Source organism: Pogona vitticeps, chromosome 2 (genome assembly GCF_051106095.1).
Source record: "Pogona vitticeps strain Pit_001003342236 chromosome 2, PviZW2.1, whole genome shotgun sequence".
In the NCBI taxonomy this organism is placed as follows: domain Eukaryota; kingdom Metazoa; phylum Chordata; class Lepidosauria; order Squamata; family Agamidae; genus Pogona; species Pogona vitticeps.
The window spans coordinates 151,279,072-151,300,574 of NC_135784.1; the positions used below are offsets into that span (position 1 = coordinate 151,279,072).

The 21,503-nt window shown below is 43.1% G+C and overlaps 1 protein-coding gene across 2 annotated transcripts in view; it reads right to left on the reverse strand.

Annotated features, from left to right (window-relative positions):
• Positions 1–462: 462 nt before the first annotated feature.
• The window catches only part of PAN2 (poly(A) specific ribonuclease subunit PAN2), a 31,418-nt gene continuing 10,377 nt past the window's right edge, over positions 463–21,503 (reverse strand). For both annotated transcript variants that reach the window (XM_020784996.3, XM_020784986.3), the window contains exons 5-26: positions 19,772–19,849; positions 18,131–18,398; positions 17,604–17,946; positions 17,123–17,219; positions 14,996–15,115; positions 13,214–13,333; positions 13,000–13,128; positions 11,828–12,027; positions 11,009–11,151; positions 10,493–10,596; positions 9,936–10,034; positions 9,356–9,432; positions 8,771–8,912; positions 7,892–8,029; positions 7,613–7,672; positions 6,194–6,284; positions 5,295–5,452; positions 5,028–5,171; positions 3,520–3,699; positions 2,147–2,240; positions 1,675–1,872; positions 463–1,099 (exon numbers count right to left, since the gene is read on the reverse strand). In XM_020784996.3, coding sequence (XP_020640655.3) covers positions 1,065–1,099; positions 1,675–1,872; positions 2,147–2,240; positions 3,520–3,699; positions 5,028–5,171; positions 5,295–5,452; positions 6,194–6,284; positions 7,613–7,672; positions 7,892–8,029; positions 8,771–8,912; positions 9,356–9,432; positions 9,936–10,034; positions 10,493–10,596; positions 11,009–11,151; positions 11,828–12,027; positions 13,000–13,128; positions 13,214–13,333; positions 14,996–15,115; positions 17,123–17,219; positions 17,604–17,946; positions 18,131–18,398; positions 19,772–19,849 — 3,018 coding nt within the window. In that variant the 3' untranslated portion in view covers positions 463–1,064. The remainder of the gene's footprint in view (positions 1,100–1,674; positions 1,873–2,146; positions 2,241–3,519; positions 3,700–5,027; positions 5,172–5,294; positions 5,453–6,193; positions 6,285–7,612; positions 7,673–7,891; positions 8,030–8,770; positions 8,913–9,355; positions 9,433–9,935; positions 10,035–10,492; positions 10,597–11,008; positions 11,152–11,827; positions 12,028–12,999; positions 13,129–13,213; positions 13,334–14,995; positions 15,116–17,122; positions 17,220–17,603; positions 17,947–18,130; positions 18,399–19,771; positions 19,850–21,503) is intronic.

The following is a 21,503-nucleotide window of genomic DNA, read 5'->3' on the forward strand; positions in this document are numbered from 1 at the left end:
AATGGTGGCTGGCTCCAGAGCAGTCCATACAGAAAAGCAAGATTTAGGTGATATAATGCTGTATCCAGCTTTAGTAGCTTTAGTTGCCTTCTACTGTTTGACCACTAAATTCCTCTCCATATTACTGTCTTAACACCTTTTCCCTATCCTACAGCAGGCCTAAAAACAGTTCTCAGTCTCCTCATTTCTGCTGCAACATCTAAATATTCCACACACAGAAACATGGACTGCCTAATTCTCCAGACCTGGAAGTCTTGCAAGTTCTGGCGTCACAACCTGCCAGCCAGCCAGCCAGCCAGATGAGGTAAGAAATGGAGATAAGCTAAAGCCTCAGTCTATGTAGGAATGAACAGAATATAAACATGCTGCTTACATTTAGAGGGGACCAATGATGATTTTTCAAGGAAGGGAAAAAACAGTAACATAGGACACCAAGAGAAGAAGAGAGAAGACTGGAAAAGATTATGTTTGCACAGATTGATTGCATTTCAGAGATTCCTTAACCACAACTCATACACAGAAAACAGAAGAGTTAAAAGCCATGAAGCTTCCATGGCAGTAGAGTCCAGCTCTATTTTTTTTTCAGGAGAAACTCCCAGTCGCAAAATAAAACAGGTAACCTTCCTCAGGCTCGTACGACACAGACTGACAGAAAGAGAGGATTCCTGGACCACACACAGATCTACTTCACACAAACACCCCCTTTGTATAAAATACAGGCCAAAACAGCTGGCCACTGAGCGTCCACGGCAGGATGCGATGCGTAAATCTTTCTTCTGTGCAGCATACATGTTCAGCATCCAAAATTCAGAGAGCTGTTGCACCCCCATGTGGTTCACAATACACACTGCTTCATAGCCTCCATCCCTAGTGAGTCATTTCTTAGGATTTGGTTTTGGATCCCTGAAGTTTCTCCAGAAACGGGGCACAGAAGCAGCCCAGAAGTCTCTTGGCCTATGAAATATATGCGTGAATAATCCATGTTCCATGATACCCAGAACTCAGGGAAGTAATTTTTTTCATATTCCTCTGTTGAAGAGACATTGAGGTGAAGCAGTCTCAGGTTAGAGAGACAACACATTTGAGAACACGGCAGCACCTGTCAGAGAAGTGAAAACAGTACCGTGAACCATGGGAAGACCAACTCCAGCAAGCCCCATTCAAGATAGGAGGCCAGTTACTGGCAGAAATAACTCCCGTTTCAGCCTCATACAATGGAACAATACAACAGAATCTGGACAGATCATACCACCAAAGCCAGTTGGGTTTAATGAAAGAAAGGCCAGATGCTCGAGGGCTCCATATCCACATCCTGTATGACTTAGACTGGCAAATTTTTTAGAGATGCTACTATGTTCAGCATCCTTGCAGTAGTGAAATCAGTCCCCATAGGAGATGTTTGGAATCAAAATTTTAACCAAATTCAGCTTATTGGTTGTTCCAGAATATGAAAGGACAAGGAACTGCGCATACAGACCTGTGGGACATACAAACATACCAGCTCATCCACTCTGTGAACGTATACCACCAGCTTAGAAATGCAAAGACCGATTTCACCACAGACAGCCAAAACTGCACACACACAAGAGTGAGCATGAGGACAGAGGGCTATGAACATAGACCCATAAGGGAAAGCCTGCACAGACGGAAAAATGGGAGGGGGCGTTGGCTTACTCTTGGGGCTGCTCTGGCCATCAGGCTCAGGCACCTTCCAGTCCATCTTCCTCCCCTTCTCGTACAGACCCTTCAGCACCTTGCGGAATTCGTCGGGCTCCAACCCGCCACTACTCAGCTCCATGTACTTCCGGTACAGCTGGAGAGCCGTGCGTGCATCCTCAATGCTGTCATGAGTCTCCCCTTGGATCTTCAGATCTTTGAGAAACCGAAAGAGATGTGGCACATGGTAAACAATGCCCTTGGCTAAAGTCCTCTGCCCTGATGCAAATGACTACTGTTTGGGGCACAGAATTTCCCCTCTTCACTCTCTCAGCCCACTCAAGACAAATCCATCTAGTCCTGGGATCCTCCCTCTTTGCAGCTCTGCTGATGCTCTCCAGTTAATGTTTCATTCCCTTTATAAGGGGAAGTAAGACTGACTAAGAGACAAATTCTGCTCAGCTTTAACCTCAGAATGTCTTTTACTGACCCAAAAAATACCAGGCAAGGAAGCGCAGTGAGATCATCCTCTTCCTGGGCATGTGGAACAGGTACACAGTGTCAGTTACTTGGTCCCTGGGAACCTGTGGAGAAAGACATGGATCAACAATGAGGTGTGGCACGTGGTCCTGAGGACTCTACAGGTCCTTAACTAATCAGTTTGGATTAGAAGGAACTGTGGCACATTCTATCTAGGACATGTAACCAGTTCACAAAGGGCACTGGCCAAAGAGATTGGCCTTCACCCATGGGCTGATGTGAACCGAAGGTGCAAGCTTAGTGCTCCCATGTGGCTGCAGAGAAAGCACAGATGTGGTGCTGGGTAAAGCTGACTTGTTCAGAAAGCTTGTCCACCACCACCACTGGCCTTTCCACTGAGAAGACCCTAACAAGCTACCATAATTTGAAAACCATAGGCCTAGCTTTTTTTGCTGCATGAACAGCTGATAAAGTTAGAAACACATGCCCAGCTTGTGCCTTCATTTCATTCCTATTCCTATTCCATTCCTACCTTCATTCCTTTGCATTCTAAGCCCTTGGAGCAAGGATGGGGGAACATGTGGTCCTCCACCAGATATTGTAGAGTACAACTACTATTATTCCTCACCACTGGCTGGGACCAATGGGATCTGGCAATCCAGCCTGCAGGGACAATACAGATGCCTCACTGCTGCTTTTGAAGCAGGAACCCATACATTTCAAACACCAAATAAACATAAAAAGGAATTAGTAAATCACCATGTAAGGGGCTATCTTTAAACAGGAGGATATAAATACATGAAATAAATAAATTAGTAAACAGGTAGCATACATGTTGTAAAAAGCACACTTATTTTGAGGCAAGGCCAGGAGAATTAATCATGCCAACAAGCTGGAAAGATCATGGAAATAAAATAAAAATATAATGTGAATGCAAAAGACAGCTTTAGTACCAGAACAAATCATACTGTTTATGAATAATTTTCTCTACACCCTACAACACAATCTTACTGTTCATACAGACTGTTCTGGCTCTTCATGTCCAAGAATATAAACTTTTGCAAATCTAACCGCAATATCCTGGAATACTGGTTGGTACTACTGGATTATCACTCTCATCTAGCTTAACTACCAAACCCAATGGCAAAGGATAATGAAGACTGAAGTTTAACATTATCCAGAGGATGATAAGCTGTCCTGTCTTAAGAGTCTTTTGCTTCCCATGTGTACTGAATTCTCATTCACAGCCCCCATCATTATTTTCCCAAGTTCTGCACTGGCAGGAAGAAGAGCACATGTGCGCAGGCTCATTTCTACCTTCCACACAAACAAGCCACCTGTGGGAAAGATCCACATCAGAACTTTTAAAAAAGTGGCAGTCACCATGATATTGATGACCCGGAAGTCTTTTTGCAGTCCATGGCCCACAAACCTGACCCCGACATCGATGAGGAAACGTAGCTTCAGGTAGGTGGATTTGAGAGTGGTGAGGTGTTTGGAAGAAATTTTGGCATCAAGATCCCCTGGCTTTATTCCTGAGTACTGTGTGAGATAATCCACCACCTACAGGAGCAAGGAAAGTTAGGGTCACTGAACAGTGGAGGAAAACAACACCAAATTTTAGGTGAAGGTTCTTTCTTCTCACAGTAAGGAAGGCACCCTTGAAAGGAAAGGTGGGGGAAAAGCAATGAGGACAACCCGGGAAGATGGGGAGAATTTTGTGAAGGTGGGTGGGCATGAGGCAGCCTGCTCAGTCAGTGGAAGAAGGCCATAAACTGAAGGGGAGGCCTCCCAGGGAAGGACGGAGGGAGGAGAATGCCTCTGGATGTCCTGCTTGCACAAGAGTGTAGAAGGAGGGATTTGTCTTGGGATAGCCCCTTTTCACTAAACAGAGTTCCTGCAGATTTAGGTTCTTGCTCAACCAAAGAGATCACTTTGTCACCTTAAATCATAGAATCATAGAAGTGTGAAGCTGGAAGGGGCCTACAAAGCCATCATGTCCAATCCCTTGCTCAATGCAGGAATGCAATCAAAGCATATCTTCCAGGTGATTATCTAAGTTTTTCTTGAATGCCACCAGTGTTGGAGCACGCACCAACTCCCAAGGTAACTGGTTCCACTGTCGTACTGCTCTAACAGTTGGGAAGTTTTTTCTGATATTCAACCGAAATCTGGCTTCCTTTAACTTGAGCTCATTGTTGCATGTCTTGCACTCTGGGATGATCGAGAGCAGATCTTGCCCCTCCTCTGTACAACAGCCTTTCAAATATTTGAAAAGTGCTATCATATCACCCCTCAATCTTCTTTTCTCAAGGCTAAACATGCCTTATATATAAATAACTAACTTAACACTCCTTGACAATGATTTTTATGGAGCAAGCATATATGGCAAGTCATTCTGAGCCTTTTGGAACTGGAAGAAGACATTTACATGAGCTACCAGTTACTACTGGTTCTCTGAATTGTACTTCCTTCTTGAATCTTTTTGCTCTCCAGCGAGCATCCCCCACACTCCACTATTTCCAGTCAATGAGAGGTCGACAGAATGAAGAGAATGGGTCCTTCTGTTAGCCATCCTTAGCCAGCCAAGGCGGGGGGGGAGGTAGGGAACCTGTGGCTCTTCAGGGGTTCTTGGACTACAGCTGCCATCATCTCTGACTACTAGTCATGCCAGCAGGGGTTGACAAGGGCTGGGGTTTTACAATATCCAACGTGCCACAGGTTCCTCACTCTTGAAAGGGACAAAGGATTTCACAGCAAAGCTGCCTTCAGGTGAAAGGAAAAACACTTCCAAACAGTTCATGCAAACAACTGCAGACCAACTGTATAAAGCTTTCGGGGTGGGGGTGCAACATAACTTCCAACACATATCTCCTGAAATAGCTGCATACCTGTTCTTGTGTAGAAATGTAATCATCGATGAAAGGAACACCCTCGTTCGGACCTTGCCCTCTTACACATGTGATCCTGGCCACTGACATCTGGCTGGGCTTGATGGTAGACTTGGTCCCATCACTGCGAAGCTCAGCCTCCTCCTGTTGCAGGTTTTTAAAGGGGGAAGAGATGTTTTCTATGATCACACAGGCCTTATGCAAGACAGTCCAGGTTAGAAGCCTTCCCACCCTCCCTTCTGTCCTCTCATTCAGCACAACGCCCACCTCATTGAGAGTGACAAACTCAGCATCCAGTCCCACCAGGTCTCCGGCCTGTGGCATCTCATTCAGCATGAGCGGGATGAAAGTGGCATGACATTTGCGTTGTTTCCGGGCCAAGGAGGCCTCTGCAAGCAGCACGCTGGCTTCAATCGGGTTCTTGACTTAAGGGAGAACAAGGTTTTGATCAGCAGATTCTCTTAGTTCAAAGACACCTTTAATTTGATAGTCTAAAGAAAACAGGCAGACCCAACATTGACTGGGAATACTCCTCAAGGAGAAGACCTCAGAGGAAAGATTTCCAGCTCCAAAGTGCAAACTCATCTTGCCTGGTACTGGCAAAGAGTTTCACCTGAAAGCCACGGTTTCTGCCACCCCCCTCCCCCTGCATCAATGCTGCCCTATAGGTCCTTCTCCTTGTACCACAATGATGTTTCACTTCCCCTTGACTGTAGCATACCTCTTCACAAAATGCACTCACTCATTTTGTCCTTTTAGTTTTTGTAGCATATAACCACTGCCCAACAACTGTTTATCCTCACACCTCTTTTGTGAAGTAGGGTGGGGCAACTCCTGGTAAGGATACACTCTTCTGAGGGATGCCTTACTGTAATTTCTTTACTGGCTATCACTTGTCAGCTATCAAGACTTGGCAAATAAAGGAGGTTTCAGATCAGAAACAATGGAAAAAGCCAAGTAGCAGGAGCAAAGCAGCACACAAAGAATATGCATGAGAAAACTAAGCAATTCTACCCGATGATTTCTAAACCTATCATCGATGGATTCCTTAGCTTTAAGGACAGAAGGCTAAACCCATGGCACAGCATGGCTGAAACTGATCCTTGAGAGCCAAATAACTGCTTGAGCCCCATCCAGATAATCAAATGCACACATGTATTACTCACTGGTTAAATTGTATTTAGAATGGAGGTTCCTTCGCACATAATAAAGGATCGCAGGCACCTTCCAGCTCATGTCAAATTGGACAGCCTCACACTGTAGATCCAGAAGGAAGAAACGTGAAAATGGGAGCGCAACAAGTATTTCAGCTGTGCGTGCTTCTGCAGGGATCTTTCCTCAGCAGAAGCAGAGAAGCCAGAACCATAATGGTGCCATTCTCTGTTCCCCCAGATGTTCCTCAACATGAGTGCAGGCAACCAGGATGGTAAAGCATGGAGTTCTATTAGAGTCTGGGCAATGCTGTCTTAGTGCAGATGGCAGCCAACCGGTACTTAAGAGATAGTGCTTAGGTTAGCTAGAAGGGGAGCCACTAACTAGGCCAGACTACTGATTCCCAAATACTCCTGTGCAAGAGCCTCATGGCTAGTAAATCAGGGCCTGAGTAACAGCTTGGCACTCAGCCCTTGCCAGCCTGATGACACTTCTTGACATCTAGTTTCCTTGTCTCACTTTTGTTTTACATGTCTCTCTAACAAGACTGATATCGATACCTGCTTCTTCCCCTTTCTGATTGAACGCTGATTCCAAGGGCATGCAGTTTTTATTCCCCTACACAGGATGAAAAAGAAATGCTTAATTTGCTGATGTTACCCTACTATACATAGGAGGGCCACCATATCCACAGTGGATATATTCCAAGACCTACCACAGATGCTGGAAACCTTATACAGTGGTGCCTCGCTTGATTGCCCCGCATTACGACGAATCCACTTAACGACGATCTTTTTGCGATCGCAATTGTGATCGCAAAAATGATGGTCTGAATGGGGGAATTTCACTTTGCAATGATCGGTTCCCTGCTTCGGGAACCGATTCTTCGCAAAACAACGTTTTGTGAAGAGCTGATTGGCGGTTTCAAAATGGCCACCAGGTGATTAAAATGGCTCCCCGTTGTGTTTAGGGACAGATTCCTCGCTATACAGGCAGTGAAAGTGGCCGCCGTATGGAAGATCTTTGCTGGACTGTGAGTTTTTACCCCATTGGAATGCACTGAATGGGTTTCAATGCGTTTCAATGGGGTTTTTATTTTCGCTTTACGATGTTTTCACTTAACGGCGATTTTCCTGGAACGGATTATCGTTGTTAAGCAAGGCAGCACTGTATGTATCACATAGTCTCTGGTTCCCTATAGTGGGCAGTTCTTGTAATACAACTTGAAAATATGTATTCCTGGGATTTTTTATTTAATAATTTCATGCAACTGATAAGTGAAACAGTGGATACTGATCCTGCAGGTATGGGGGTCCTACTGTATCAATGTTTTTTTCTAATGTGCAATCTAGTACAGGACTTGATCTCTGATAGATACTTCTTATATATAGAAGGTCAAGAATGTAGAATATGAATTACTCAGGTCTCCTTACCTTATCCACAGGCTCAATGAGAAAGTCATTGAAAAGGTACCACTGCTGGTGCGTGACACCCTGGATAAATGGAACAAAAAGAGATGTGTGTGTGTGTTAACAGAGTCAGTTTTTACTTATAGACAATAAGTCAGACAGTTAAGATTATTTCCAGCCACAACAGTCCCAGTGCAAATGGCAACAGAACACCTTGGCAGAACAGCATTCGCCTAAGGCTTATACACCACAGGCCAACAGATGAAAAGTTTGTAAAGATGTATTCTCTTTCAAAAGGCTCACCTCTTTCCTTTGGTGGTAGGTCTCCCCTACTTTGATGTGCCCCACAAGGCTGCCCCCAGTCCGAGAGTCCAAAATGTGCACAACAGTTGCCATGAGGTCATAAACATATGTTGACTCCTGATCATCCAACACACTCAGCTGCAAACAAAGAAGATCAATTCTATCAAGGGGCTCAGTTTCTGAGCAGCTCTAGCACTGTGCAAATGTATATGCAAGGCACAGACAGAAAGGCAGGGCAGTTAAATATTGTTGGCTATTATTCTGAGAATTCCTGGAATATAGACCAGCCTGGCTGAGTCTGCTTCTAGTCTGCTAGTTGTCATCCAGGTGAGACAAAGGAAAAATGTTTTAGCTCTTTATGACTCTATGGATACTGTATGTGTCACTGTTCCATTTTGCTACCACAAGTTGGCCCCCCTTTCCTCTTATCATATCCACAACAATAATTCCAATCCCTTTGCAACAGAACTCTCAACATCAGGAAAGGCCACAACCTATTTGTCTGCTGTTACCAAGCCCAGATCATCCAATAGATTTATCCTTTTATTTAAAATCAGGTGAAACATAACCTCTGCACTGCAAAAGCTACTCTTGTGTTACAAGAACACAGTCTAAATATGCCCCCATAAGAGTTTCAGCCCAACTGTGATTCCTAGACATGCATTTATTTCATATAATAATTTATTATCGCTGTCATGGCCACTGAAAATATATCAGTTGTTCGGATACTGAACTTATTTCAGAAATTATTCAGTCATAGCTGATTGGTTCCTGAAAGTGAGTAGAACTGGGTTAAATGCCCCCAGTCTACAATAATACAAAAGTATTTTCAAGTGAAGCACTCTGACTTCAGTTTATTGTGACCAAAGGATGCTTTACTTCAGCATTTTCATCCCAGTTGTAAACCTCCAGCAATTTGTTTTTGGAGAGCTTCATCTTGATGGAATAAGGAATCCAGACGTTCTTCAGTTCTTCAATTGAGGTATAATTGTGTCCCCCCTCTGCCACTCCTAATTCATTCCTGAAAGCAAAGTGAAAACAATCAATTGCACTGCAAGTGAAGAGTTGATTTTTTTTAACCATAGCTCCAAAAATTCCCAGCCACAAAGCAGTTCAAATCTTTTCAGCAACTTCCTAGTTTCCAACCTGAGCCCGGAAATGGCCAAGTTGGACCATTTTTTAAAAATGTACAAAAGTAGTACTTTTCCAGATTGTTGTTTTTTTTTTTTTTAAGAGAGGGGGGCTCCTCTTCTTCAGTCCCTATGAAAAAAACCACATCCAGGAGCAGACACAGGGATTTTTTTTAATCACTTTGTTTCTTTTTTCATGCAAAGTTTTAGGGTGGCTTTGGGGACAGCAAAAAAATGTCCCAGGATGCTGCCTGTAAATCACAGAGCCTCCCCTGGCTTAGAAGAACAAACCGTTAGGCAGCTATAGAAACCACTCCTGGGTGTATATGCTTACCATTCCCCAAGAGATATTTCTCTACTCTTAGGCAGTTCCAGACATCCTTTCTTCATCATCAGCTTCTTAAAGGCATACTGTTAATAAAGGATAAGCCAAAAATAAAAGCTCTAAATATTTACATATTTAGTGACTTCATTTAGCACCAAATCCTGATTGTTTCCTCTTGCTCATCAAAAAGGGGGCAGGCAGGATGTTACTTTTTTTCCAATTGCCTGCATAACGCTCCGTAGGAGCGCACTTTCTCTCTCCCTCCACCTTCCACATCCACCCATCCTTTGATCTACGCAGATATACTGAATGGGGCTTACGAAGATAATACAGAAAGACACACAGGCTGAGCTGATATAGTCAGTGCTCCATGTTTTATCCTAGAAACTAGCTAACATTTGTTGGGTAGTCTGCATGTAGGTCACAACCAGGGCCAATGCCATCAGAGATGAAACAGGCATCCTGAGTGGGCAAGCACGCACAGAGGGCACAGGTGACTATTCAGGAGAAGCACTTTATGACCCAGCCCAAGGGTGCCTCGAAAGATCTAAACTGCAAACTGAGCGGGGAAAGGTATATTCTCCAATACCTCTGCTTGCATCTTCCAGAATTCTGCCTCCTTACAGCTGTTCACTTCACAGTTAATGACCAAAACATCAGGCAGGCAGCGGATATTGCGAGTCTGGACCTTAAACCGCAAAAAGAGAAAAATATGTGACAGAGGGCCAAGGGGCAAAGATAGTATAATGGATACTACTCTAGCCCCTGATTGGCTGTCCCCTAGAAATTTATACTGGCCAGTCAGATAAGTGGCCATTCTACTCATCTCTTTTTTTTTCTGGCAGGTATCAGCACCAAATGTTTCAGAGAAATTGATACCAGAGGCTAGAATGAGTGGGGAAAAAAGATGAGCATTTCATACTTACATTGCCTGGTCCCATCCATAACATTAAAAGGAAAGAAGCCTTCTAAGGATGAGATTAACTCCTTACAAACTTCACCAGCAGAAAAGCTAGGTGTTGGTGCCAGATCTCGGGCTGGCTACCTGGCTTTCTCAGGCCAGTCCTGACTATTTTTTAAATCTTTGAGCCATGCACAGGGATTTCCTCTCTATCCACAACACAGCCTGAGGTACTTCCTGCTTACCGTGGGCTGGTATTTCTCACAGTTCTCACACCAGGCCTGGGTGTTCTGTTCCAGACAGATGCTTCTTTTTAAGATCTGAGCAAATTCATAGTCCTTGATTTTATCTAGAAAAAGGGAAGAAACCCTGAGCAGCTCTGAAGATCAAACCAGATAGTCAAACCTAATCAACCAGAGGAGAGGGAAGAAATTTCTCAGTAATTAGAGATAATTTGCTGTGGCAAAACACGCCATTCAGCAGAGAACTTGCCCTAATCTCCAGCAAGAGCCAGGAAGGCTTTAAGATCCCCAAGAGAAGGCACCAGGCTGAAGGCCCAAGATTTCTTCAGTCATCCTATAGTTAGTTTTTGAATTCTGCGTGCTGCACGATGCCCTGGCAAGTTGATTCTGATTGATTGTAAACCCTAGTAGGGTTTCCGAGGTACGCAAGGTATTCAAGGAGTGATCTTATTAGTTCCACTAAGGCAAACTTTTCTCTACATTTCCTTTGATCCTGATTTTGATAGCTGAACTTCATACCATTACTCTCCGGGTAGGAGAGAGTAAAGAGAAGTGTAGAAGACACTCGGACAGTCTCTTTGCCACAGCGACACATGCTGCAGTTTTCCACTTCGCAGCTGAAAAGCTGCCCGATGACCGAGTCCCCAGAAGAGCCAAAGTTACTAGAAAGAAAAGAAGAACTAGATCAGCAGAGTCACTGATCTGACATTCAGGAAGACAACGCTGAAGTGCCCTTGCGCTACAGAAAACAGCTATTAAATGTAATCAGCCTGAAGTTGTTTTTCAAGCAGAAAACACAGTTTAAAAGGGAAGATGACTGTGCTTCTTTGTAGGACCTGTCTGATTCAAGTTTCCTGTCTGCCTGTAGTTCAAATTCAGAATTTCAGCAAGCTGACACTACTCATTTTTTTCTGAATATTCAGCAGATATGTTCTCTGCATGGGGACAGAGTGTCCTCTTTCTGCAATTGGTGGTCACAGCATGCTCTACCATAGCTCAGAAGGATGCTGATCTGGGAGGAAAAAGTGAGGAAAAAAGGAGAACAACTACTTCTATTCTCAAGTGGGAAACAGTACAATGGTGACATCAGGGGGGAAAAAGAGGTTTGTTGCTGAGATCAAACCAGAACAAACTGGTACAGTTCAGGAATTAGTGTTCTGGAACCTAAACTTTAATGGTAATTTAGACCAAAGGCAACCAGCAGAACAGGCAGGCAGATTCCTCAAAGTTCCAGGAGGCAGCAGCCACCATTAACTCTGCAGTCTCATCCTCCTGGGGTGTACCATCCCAATCTCAATCTGGAAGAGGGAGGAAAGGATGGAGGTGTCTTAATGATACCTGATGCCAATGCCCCGGTAAGCCTGAGGGCCTTCCTGTTCTTGAGTTTCCTGATGAAGCTGGGTCAAAATGAACCGGTTCCAGCTCTGAATCAACCGGCCTAAATTCACCTTCCCTGTAGCTTCATCTGAATCGGCCAAAATCAGCCCCAAGGCAGCTGCCTCTGGAATGGTGCGGAAGGCACGCAGGAAGTTACTGCCCTAAGATAGGAAAAAATGAATACACAATTGCGCCATGTTAAAAATACTAGTGAGGCTCAAACTCAACCCAGACCATGATATACTGAAATCAAGGCTGCTCTGTGGGCCTCTTACATATAAGACTGTAGCAGCTCCTTCCCCCAAGTAGCACTGTCATGAATATAGAAATGAGGCCCACAAAGAAGGCAGGGACTGATTCAGATAAACTGCAGCAAGAATAACATGGTGCCTATGGGAATGGCAGCCAGCCATGTACTTCTGACAGTGGACTGGAAAGCAACATGAGACCATAAGGTTCAATGGCCCAAAATATGTGCTCTGGCAGCAGAAAAATCACTGGTTCTGGATTTAAAAATTGGGAAGTTTTACTGGGGGGTGGCCTCTTGGGGACCACAGATTGCACCCTGTTCTAAAGTCTGGGGCAACCAGCTGAAGTAGCCAAGCAGAAAACCACCTCAGCCCAGCCTACATACTGTACCATTGCCACTCATCCCTCTTTATAAGATGCTATGTTGATAGACAGTTGAATTGGGATGGGAGAGGACCACGTTAGCACCCTTTTTATTGCGGCGATCACAGGTTCTGCCCTATGATTCTGATGCCTGTCAGAAGCACAATAAGAAATTGCCTACTAGACAGGAAATTCCATCTTTGATTATACTACACTGTCCTTTTATCACATATAATTGTGCTATACCATAGGAGAGTACGGAAGTGTATGATGAACAGGCATATTTCACTTTCCCATAACTCTCCCTCAAGACTGATTTATGCCTATGTACAGACCTGACTAGTCAATGGCCTAGCCTGCTGCCCTCTTGTCACCACATCACTGGCAAGAACGATTTTTGCAATTCGAGAGGTCTGTTTCAACCCAACAGGCTTTTCCTATGTTCTCCTTTCTGCACTAAGCAATTTCCTATCAGAGATATAGGAACTTCTGTACAGTACACCCCATCTGCTCCTCTTCACCTGACAAGGGTCCCCTCTGGACAAGTCCAGCATATGGAACAAGAAGCCCAGCTCGCAGCTCAGGCAGAACTCCTTCTGGCACAAATGGTTCTGGACCAAACAGCGCACTGGCTCTAAGAAGTAAAGGACCTGAAAAAGGAGACAACACAAAGGTTAGCAGAAGAACAAGGAGACCTTAAAACGCATCAGAAAGAGAAAGCAACACAGTGCTTACCTGGATCATGCAGTTGCAGTACGCATTTGGAATATGGGGCTCTAGGCCAGCAAAAAGAGTCTTGTTGTAATGTTTGAAGTCAAAGTCTTCCAGACCCAGCTTGGAATATTTAATGGTGACCTAAGTGAGTCAAGCCAGAAAATGTTAAGTGAGTGGCAATGCTATATCTGCAATAAACACACTTGGATATGTCTTCCTTTAGCAAATCAGCATGAATTAAGTGAGTGGCAGTGGCAGTGAAGCAATTCAAAGGTGCTTTGCTCTTCCACAGAAGGAATTCCTCAATACACTTGATTCAGATTCTGATCTGAAAAAATTCTAAGGCCACAATCCATATTTCAGTAATGTTCTTCTGACCCTTCGCCCTGAACCAGTGTAAGAAATGCCAAATGTATTGGCTTCCTTTGCTCCACTGTATTATTATTTTAACTCTTTATTTAAATTATTATTTGAATGGCTATTCAGAAATAATCAATTTAGCCATGTGATTCCCCACCCCACCCCAAAAGCAGACTCTTGCTTTTTATAATGTTAACTCATGTTGTTCATGGTACATATTTTTCATGATCTCCTTGACCATCTCAACTGCATCTCCAGTAATCCTCTATTGAGGTTTCTAGTGTCTGGAAGGGTGCACTTTCAGAGAAACAGAGAGATAGAGAAGGGTAAGGGCTTAACTTTGTCTACGCAGAGTTGCAGAGGGACAATAGCTAGGTTTGCCACTCTAAAGAAATGAGCATTACTCAGTGAAACTACTGGAAGCAATCCTGGAGATTTTAATAGATCTTTCAGGAATTTCCAACATTCCATCAGGCTGACAAAAGAAAATACCTTCAGTCAGAATTAGAAAACAGAACTGATCAGGTGTGCTATTTAACATCTCCATATATTGCTATTAACTAGTATATATCTTCAGAGACACAAATCCAGTTTGAGAACTGCAAATTTTTCTTATGGTTACTGATCAGGCTGAGTATGAGGGGTTCAAAAAATATTAGCCTGAATGGTATAAATAGAAGTCTAAGGAACCCCATAAACCGAAGGCCCCAGTCTCACATAAGTTGTTAAAAAGATTACATGAACATGTTGGCTGGAATTCTTTCAGGCAGTTGTGCAAAAGGCTTAATGTTCTGTGGCAAATTATTGCAAGTGAAGAAATCCCCCACAGGCATTACCTATTGCTTCCAGAGTCATGTGACTTGGTGTGCAACAGATAATGGCCATGGAGATTTCTTCACTTACCAGAATTTCATAATATAGATCTGAAATTTTATCATGTAAACTCTGAGCTATATAACATTTTGCATTACAACTATCATCAAACAGGGCTCTTTTCACACAGAAAGCCTTTAATAAAAATGAAAAAGCCTATTGACATTTTTTGAAATCTCATTTGAATTTTTATTTATTTATTAATTCAAATCACTTATATTTCTCCACTGCTTGCAAAAAAGTAATATTTCCTGCTTGGACTGTACTTTGTGGCAGACTCCCCGCATCATATTTTCTAGCCAGCTGGTCTAACAAGCTTTGTTACAGCAAAGAGAAGAGTATTCAATCAAATCCAAGAACACAGATCAGGTTTGTGTGCAGATGAGGTGCGAAATCTGTAAAGTTGCGTGTGCATGTGCGAATAACACAGCCTTCCATGAAACATGCTTTTGTGCCCTGTGTCTGCTTTCCAAAACACACCTGTGCCATCTTCCCCTCAGATACCATATTTTTATTTTTCTCTGTTCAGTAATATTTTTCACACTCTTAAAAAAGAGCTTAAAAACAGACCTTCCTGTACTTCTTTGGCACCATGTAGATATGTGGCTCCTCCTCTCGTCCAATGGGTGATTCAGGAACCTGGCTGAAATTGTCAAACTCACTGTCGAGCTCCTTCAGGCGATACGGAATCTGAAAAAGGCAAGAGCATGCTAATCTCCATGAAGAATCTGGATATCATACCCTTGTTTATTTTATGATTTCCCAAGGCCAGGGTAAAACTGGTTCTTGTCATGTTCTACATGAACAGTGGGGAAAGGCTCTCCTTCTGGATGCTGCTTAGCTGCAACTGCCAACAGCAATACCCTGCACAGCCAACAACATCTGGAGGTCCACATTTCCTTTTTATTATTATTATTATTTATTAGTTAGATAGGGGTTAAAGTACAACTAGGAGGACCAGGTAGAAAGAGGGGTGGAAGGGTAAAATTCCAGAGAGTGAAAAGTATTCTTACATCCAGCTATACAATTATATTAAAAAGAGACAAAGAAGAAAAAACAATATGGCAATTTTCCAAGGTATCTATAGTTAATAATCTTCCATTTTCTTTGACCTTCTCTTTCTCTTTAAACTTACTAATTGTTTAGGTTTTATATTATTCTGCAAAGTTTATATCTACTACTTTAAATCAATGTTATGACCATTAGTTTGTGTTCATTTTATCATATATTCTTTCACCACAAAATACCCTCTTAAATTTAACATTTCCATCTTTTGATCATCTACAGAACACCTTATCTATCTTATTCTGCCAGATTTATATCCACTGCTCTACATCAATATTCTAACCAATCCTTCATCTTCCATCTTATCGACCATTTATATTTACTTAAATCCACTCCCAAGAGCTTCATCAATTACATGTACTTTCTCCTTCTTTGTCCCATCTGCCACAGCATATGTCCCATCATCCCCCTCCCCCTTCCTTCCATAGTAAAGTTCACCATTTGCTGCATTTCTACTGCTGACATCTCCATAAGAGGGGTTAACAAATTAGCTCTCCCCTGCTCGTTTTTCTTCTGAAGACACTGAAATCTAAGAATAAAATTGTCTCCCTCTGTTTGTGTTTTTAATAAGATGATTTCCTGTTGCAGTTCTGTTTTTTTCTCTGTCTTCACTGTAGATTCCATTTGTCTCCCTACATCTAATTTGTTCAAATAGCTGATCCATCTCTCCTTTTATTTGGTGTAATCCATTAAATATGTTTTGAATATTCTTGAGAATGTCTTGTTCCACGATTCAAGCAGTTACTATCTATTTGCAAGTATTATCTGGATTTCTTTCCAGCAGGTGGTAAACACAGTAGATGCTCACAATGGTAGCTTGTGTCTTGGGGCAGAAAACATTTACAATTCATTCTCTCTCTCCAGTCTTCCTAGTTAGCAAGGGTTGGCAGGGGAAAGGGCTTTTCTTCCTTTTCAAATATTTTCCCAAGATTCTTTCTGGCTGCCACACAGATTTAAATCCATCAGTAGTTTATGGTTGCATTGTCCTGCGAAAGCGAGTCTTATTACAACAACACAAGCAAAGTAATTTTCTCTCCCTCTTTCTCTTTCTCCGAGTCAAGCCTCAAAATGAAGAGGGGGGGGAGTGCTCGTTGGTCTGGCCAGATATAGATCTAGTCACTTTCTCTAACAGATTGCACCCAGTGTCTTCATTGTTTAAGTCCTTAAGAGTTCCATATGTAAAACAAGCCACTTACTTCAAGTTCTAGTCAAGATTATTTTCCAAAATCCTTCTGTACTTTTCCACTCTCTGCCAGGGGCATTGACAGCTTTGTGCCACAATGGCTCCCACTCGATTGTTGTATTCAGATGCGACTTCAAAGAGAAGATCCAGGCATCCCCTGGCACTCCTCCCTTGTCAGTCAGATTCTGTTACTTCAAAAGTTCACTTCTAGTAAAGGTCCTTTCCCCCCCCCCCGCCCAAGTTTAGGGGAGTCAAAACCAAGTGGTCTCAGTCAGTTTCAGGAACCCTCCTGAAACCCGACTGGTCTCGCTGCAACAAAGCCCCGCCTGTCCACATTTCCCATGTTTGGCAGTAAAGTAAAACAACAATACACATGGCCACCATCCAAGAACCACTGCTCTAAAAGCTTCAGCAAGCACAATAGCTTCACAATATTTCATGATAGCTACCTGATTCCGGAGTTTGGTCCTAGGATTCGGAGCGTATCCAATGAAGCCGACTTTTTTCATGGCACGGAGGATCTCCGGGTCGACAGGCGGGGCTCGCCTATAAAACAAACTGTAATTCAGGCACAGCTTTTAAGTCTTCTCTGACAATATTCTTCAACACTGTGCTTCTCAAGCAAGATGCAAAGCCTGCTAGAGAGATACGGGCATTTGTTAGAAAAACACTACAGTCAGCTCTAATCTCTCCAGAGACAATACTGCCTGATTCCAGTAGCACATAATGCCAGATACTATAACCATTAAGTATCCTCTGCTTTGATTTCTGAATATTGACACTATCAAACTCTTAAAATGGTAAAAATGGTAAAAAGGTGGGGATGAATAAAGGAGAGAAAACATTTTAAAAAATTAGATTCCTTTTCACCACTTTGTCCCTCCTAAAAAGGGCTATTATTTCTCAAGCTCCCCTACCCGAAAGAACTACCTGGGTGCAGGGGCAGAGTTGGCAGCTGGCCAGTCTGACAACAATGAGTCAGTGGTCAATGGCACAGGTATAAGAGATAATGGCATGAGATCCTGATTCCAGTCGAGGTGGGGCAAGGAATCCACAATGCAGGGCAAGGCAAAATCAGTCTCCCGGGAATAGGCGTTAAAGGTGATCTCAGGTGAATCGGCCCACAGGTGGACGCAGCCCTCCGAGTCTCCAAATACCATGGCTTGCTTGCTGGAGGACACATCAAAGCTCATGATCAGCTGGCCCACTGTATTCACATGGAAGATGTCTGCAGGATTGGCCAATCCAGTGGGTTCACAGAACTGACACTGACCTAGGGATGACAAAAGATGACAATACAACCAGAACATGATTTCTCTTCAGGTCTTTAATATAACCCACTACTTGATGTGTCTTTATTATTGAAGGTGGTTAGATTTTGAGCATTTCACCATTTTGAGGTTCTAACAAGTTCAGCAAAAGAATTGGAGGCCAGAAAAAAAAAAACAGCTGCTTACCTGTCTGGGAGATGATGGCTAGACGAGATGTGTAGGTAGGAATAAATTTCAAAAACAGAGGGTCAATGTGGACCTGCAGAGGCGTGATGGCTCGCAACATGCGCAGGTCATATACTTTGAGGAAGCGATCACAGGCAAGGCCATTCATCCGGCTGGAGAAGCCACAGGTCACCAGCAGGTTGCCATGGACATCAAAATCTGATAGGCTACCTGAGTAGGCATCAAATTCATGCTCCACAGCAAAAGTACGGAGGTCACGCAAGGACACCTAATGAAGAAACAGAAGATATTCCATGAGAGCTCTAAAATACATGAAAAACTGAATGGGATCAAAGGGATAAGGGAGGCATCTTTCTTTATCTGCTCATATGAAGACAAAGAAGTCTGCCTTTATCTACTTTCTATCTATCTGAATATGAGAACACTTCAAGTTACCCAAGAACCATGTTCCACTATTCCTTGACATAGGACAAAATGTAATCTCAAAAGAGAACCCTACCTTCTACTGCTGTCTGCAGGACACAAGAGGACTGAGGGAGGCAATAAACCCTGATAATCACCTGATGTTCACTGTTTTGGAGGACACACATGATAGAAGACCACAGAAGCATATTCCAACAGATCACATACCAGCCCCAATTCTCCATGATCACCTTGGGACTCCAGGAAAAGTGAACCTGATCTGAAGAGCAGACTCCATACTGTAGTGCATCTCTGTCAACATTATTTCCCAATGTAGGAGGAGAAATCAAGAATGGTCTCCAGGCCCATTCAGATGCTCCATTTTTATAGCTGGCCACACTCAGGGCAGCATGGTCAGCTTTTGAAGTCAGACTGAAGCAGCCGGTGTCTACCTGCTGCTGATGCAAGACCTAATTCTGCTTCTAATTCTAGCTGAATCTTCAGCTGCATCGTTTCCCTCCCCTTCAGTTCTAGGAACCTGGAACACATCTGCTTCTTGCCCTTCAGTCTTGCAGCTAAGACAAGAACCTAAGTCACACAGCACTTATAGTGAGAACGGGACACCTAGCCAGTATTATCAGGTTTTGATTTACATCTTTATTTTCAGAAGCCGCCATCTGGAGCAAGAGTAAGGGAATCTCAAACACACAATAGTCAAGAATATAGACATGCCTTAAACATCTTTAGATCTCCTATAGAGAGGGGCACAAACCAGCAGGAGCACGTGCCTCCTCATCTGTGTGGGCAGCTGCCGGAGGAGGCAGAGAAGGGAAGCATACATTCCTGCTGGGACTGGTTGAGCACCTGAAGAGGAAGAGAACAGCAGCGCATGGCGGCTGGTGAGTGGAGGATCTGGCTGGGGGCGGGTGGGATCTGAGAGCTTGAGGTACTTCAGCTATCTAAAGTCTTATCCATTTCTATCTTGATCTGTGGCTTCTCCAGCCAGATTCCCATCTCTAATTTCCTGCCATAAAAAGGCATGTTTTAATACTCTACACACAAATCCACCACATCCAAAATTCTCTGAGATCATGGGGTACTTCAGCTACCAAAAGTCTTATTCATTTTTATCTTGATTTGTTCTTTAGATAGCAATAATTTGGTTTTTTTGAAACAGATGTCAGTGGAGTGCTATAGTTTTCAAACATCAAGAGGCTGAAATAAAGAGGTAAGCATTACCTTTCCTGATGTGTGGCCGCAAAAGAAAAAACGATTTGATTGTCTCATGATAGTGACACCAGGCACTTCCACCGTGTACTAAAATAAATATAAAAGAACTGGAATAAGATCAGGACAGAGGCAAGGTACATGCTTCTGAATAACATGTAAGGCACAGCCCCATGGAAACTTTTATAAATGTTTTGATTTTTTCCAGAAGAATTAAAAGAAATGAGAGGGTAATGTGTTTCAGAGATTTTCACAGCAATTCTACCCCACAGATCATTATGCTGGTGAGATTTAGAAAGATGCGGTACTGCTGATCTGTTGGCAGAAGAGGTAAAATGGACTGCATTTCTGAGATCAGAGAAAGACCATCCAGGAAGAGTGAAGCGATTTTGGAGTGTTTCTATTCCTGATGTCCTGATAGCATTTTTTGTGCCTATTTACTCTTACATAGACTTTGGTCCGTTTGTTCAATATAAAATGCAGTGTGGCACTGCTGACAAAAGATGACATAAATCACATTAAAGGATAAGCAAGTGTACGAACTCCTGGTATTGTGCATTATGTTGCTTGTGTCTCCGAAGGCTTTTCCTGTGTTAATATGTGGACAGAGCTGGCACCTGGGTTTGCTGCAAGGTCTGGTTCCTATATCAGTGCCTCTAGGGGACAGTCTGGCTACAATTTTATTTAGTTTGGCTATGTGTATGCCAGCATGAATTGCCTGCCTAGGCGCACCAGAGACTTGTCGCTATCAAAAATGGGCTGGGAGGATGTGGATTCATCGGGGTACTGAATTTCACCACGAGTGGCGTCCTATTGTAGTCTGGCTGTAGATTGCTTTGAAAAGCTCCCTTCTGTGAATCCATTTGGTTGTGTTGATCTGTTGTGTATCTATATCAGGTGGGTATTTGAGTCTGAGCTCTTCTAGCAGGGAGTCTCCTTCAAACAGTTCTGAGCAGATGCTTTGGTATTGTAGTGCTTGACTGTAAATGATGGGCTTTTTAATATGTTCAGGGTGATAGCTGGAAGCAGATAGATTTAATTGCCTCTGGGGTTCTGGTATAAAGTGGTGTTCGTCTATCAATTATGTAGCCAAATGGGAGGTTAACTGGTTCCTCAGAGTGGTCCCTCTTGAGAGACTTGTGTTGGGGTAGAAGTTACTAAAGTCGTGATGGAACCTGACTAGTGTCTCTTGACCATGAGTTCAAATAATGAGGATGTCATCAATGAACCTGAAATAGGGGAGAGGCTTCCGGAAACAAGAGCTGAGAAAGCACTGTTCTATATCTGCCATGAAGAGGCTGGCATATTGGGGGGTCATGCTGGTGCCCATGGCTGTGTCACTGATTTGTAGGTATATGTTAGTTATGAGTGAGAAAAAAGTTTCAGAGTTTCACATCCAGATGTCCTTCTGGGGTGGCATTCTTTAATGTTTGTAGTCCACTTTTGTGGACGCTTTTTTAATACAGTGCCTCTACATTCATGTTGCCAACATTGTATTTTCCTGACAATGGTGTTTGTTTTTCACTTCCAAGGTATTTGTCTAGGATGGCAGAATACTGCTGCTTTGGTTTGGTTATACAGTAATGGGAAGTGAGCCTGCCTAATATATCAACACAATAACAGTAATTCTGAATTAACTTTCTCCTGCTAGGATAAACTCAGTATATATTCAGAAGAAGATCTTTTCTTGCAATTTTTGTTCCAGATTCTCAGTCTGCTTCATTAAGACAAATCAGTTATTTTA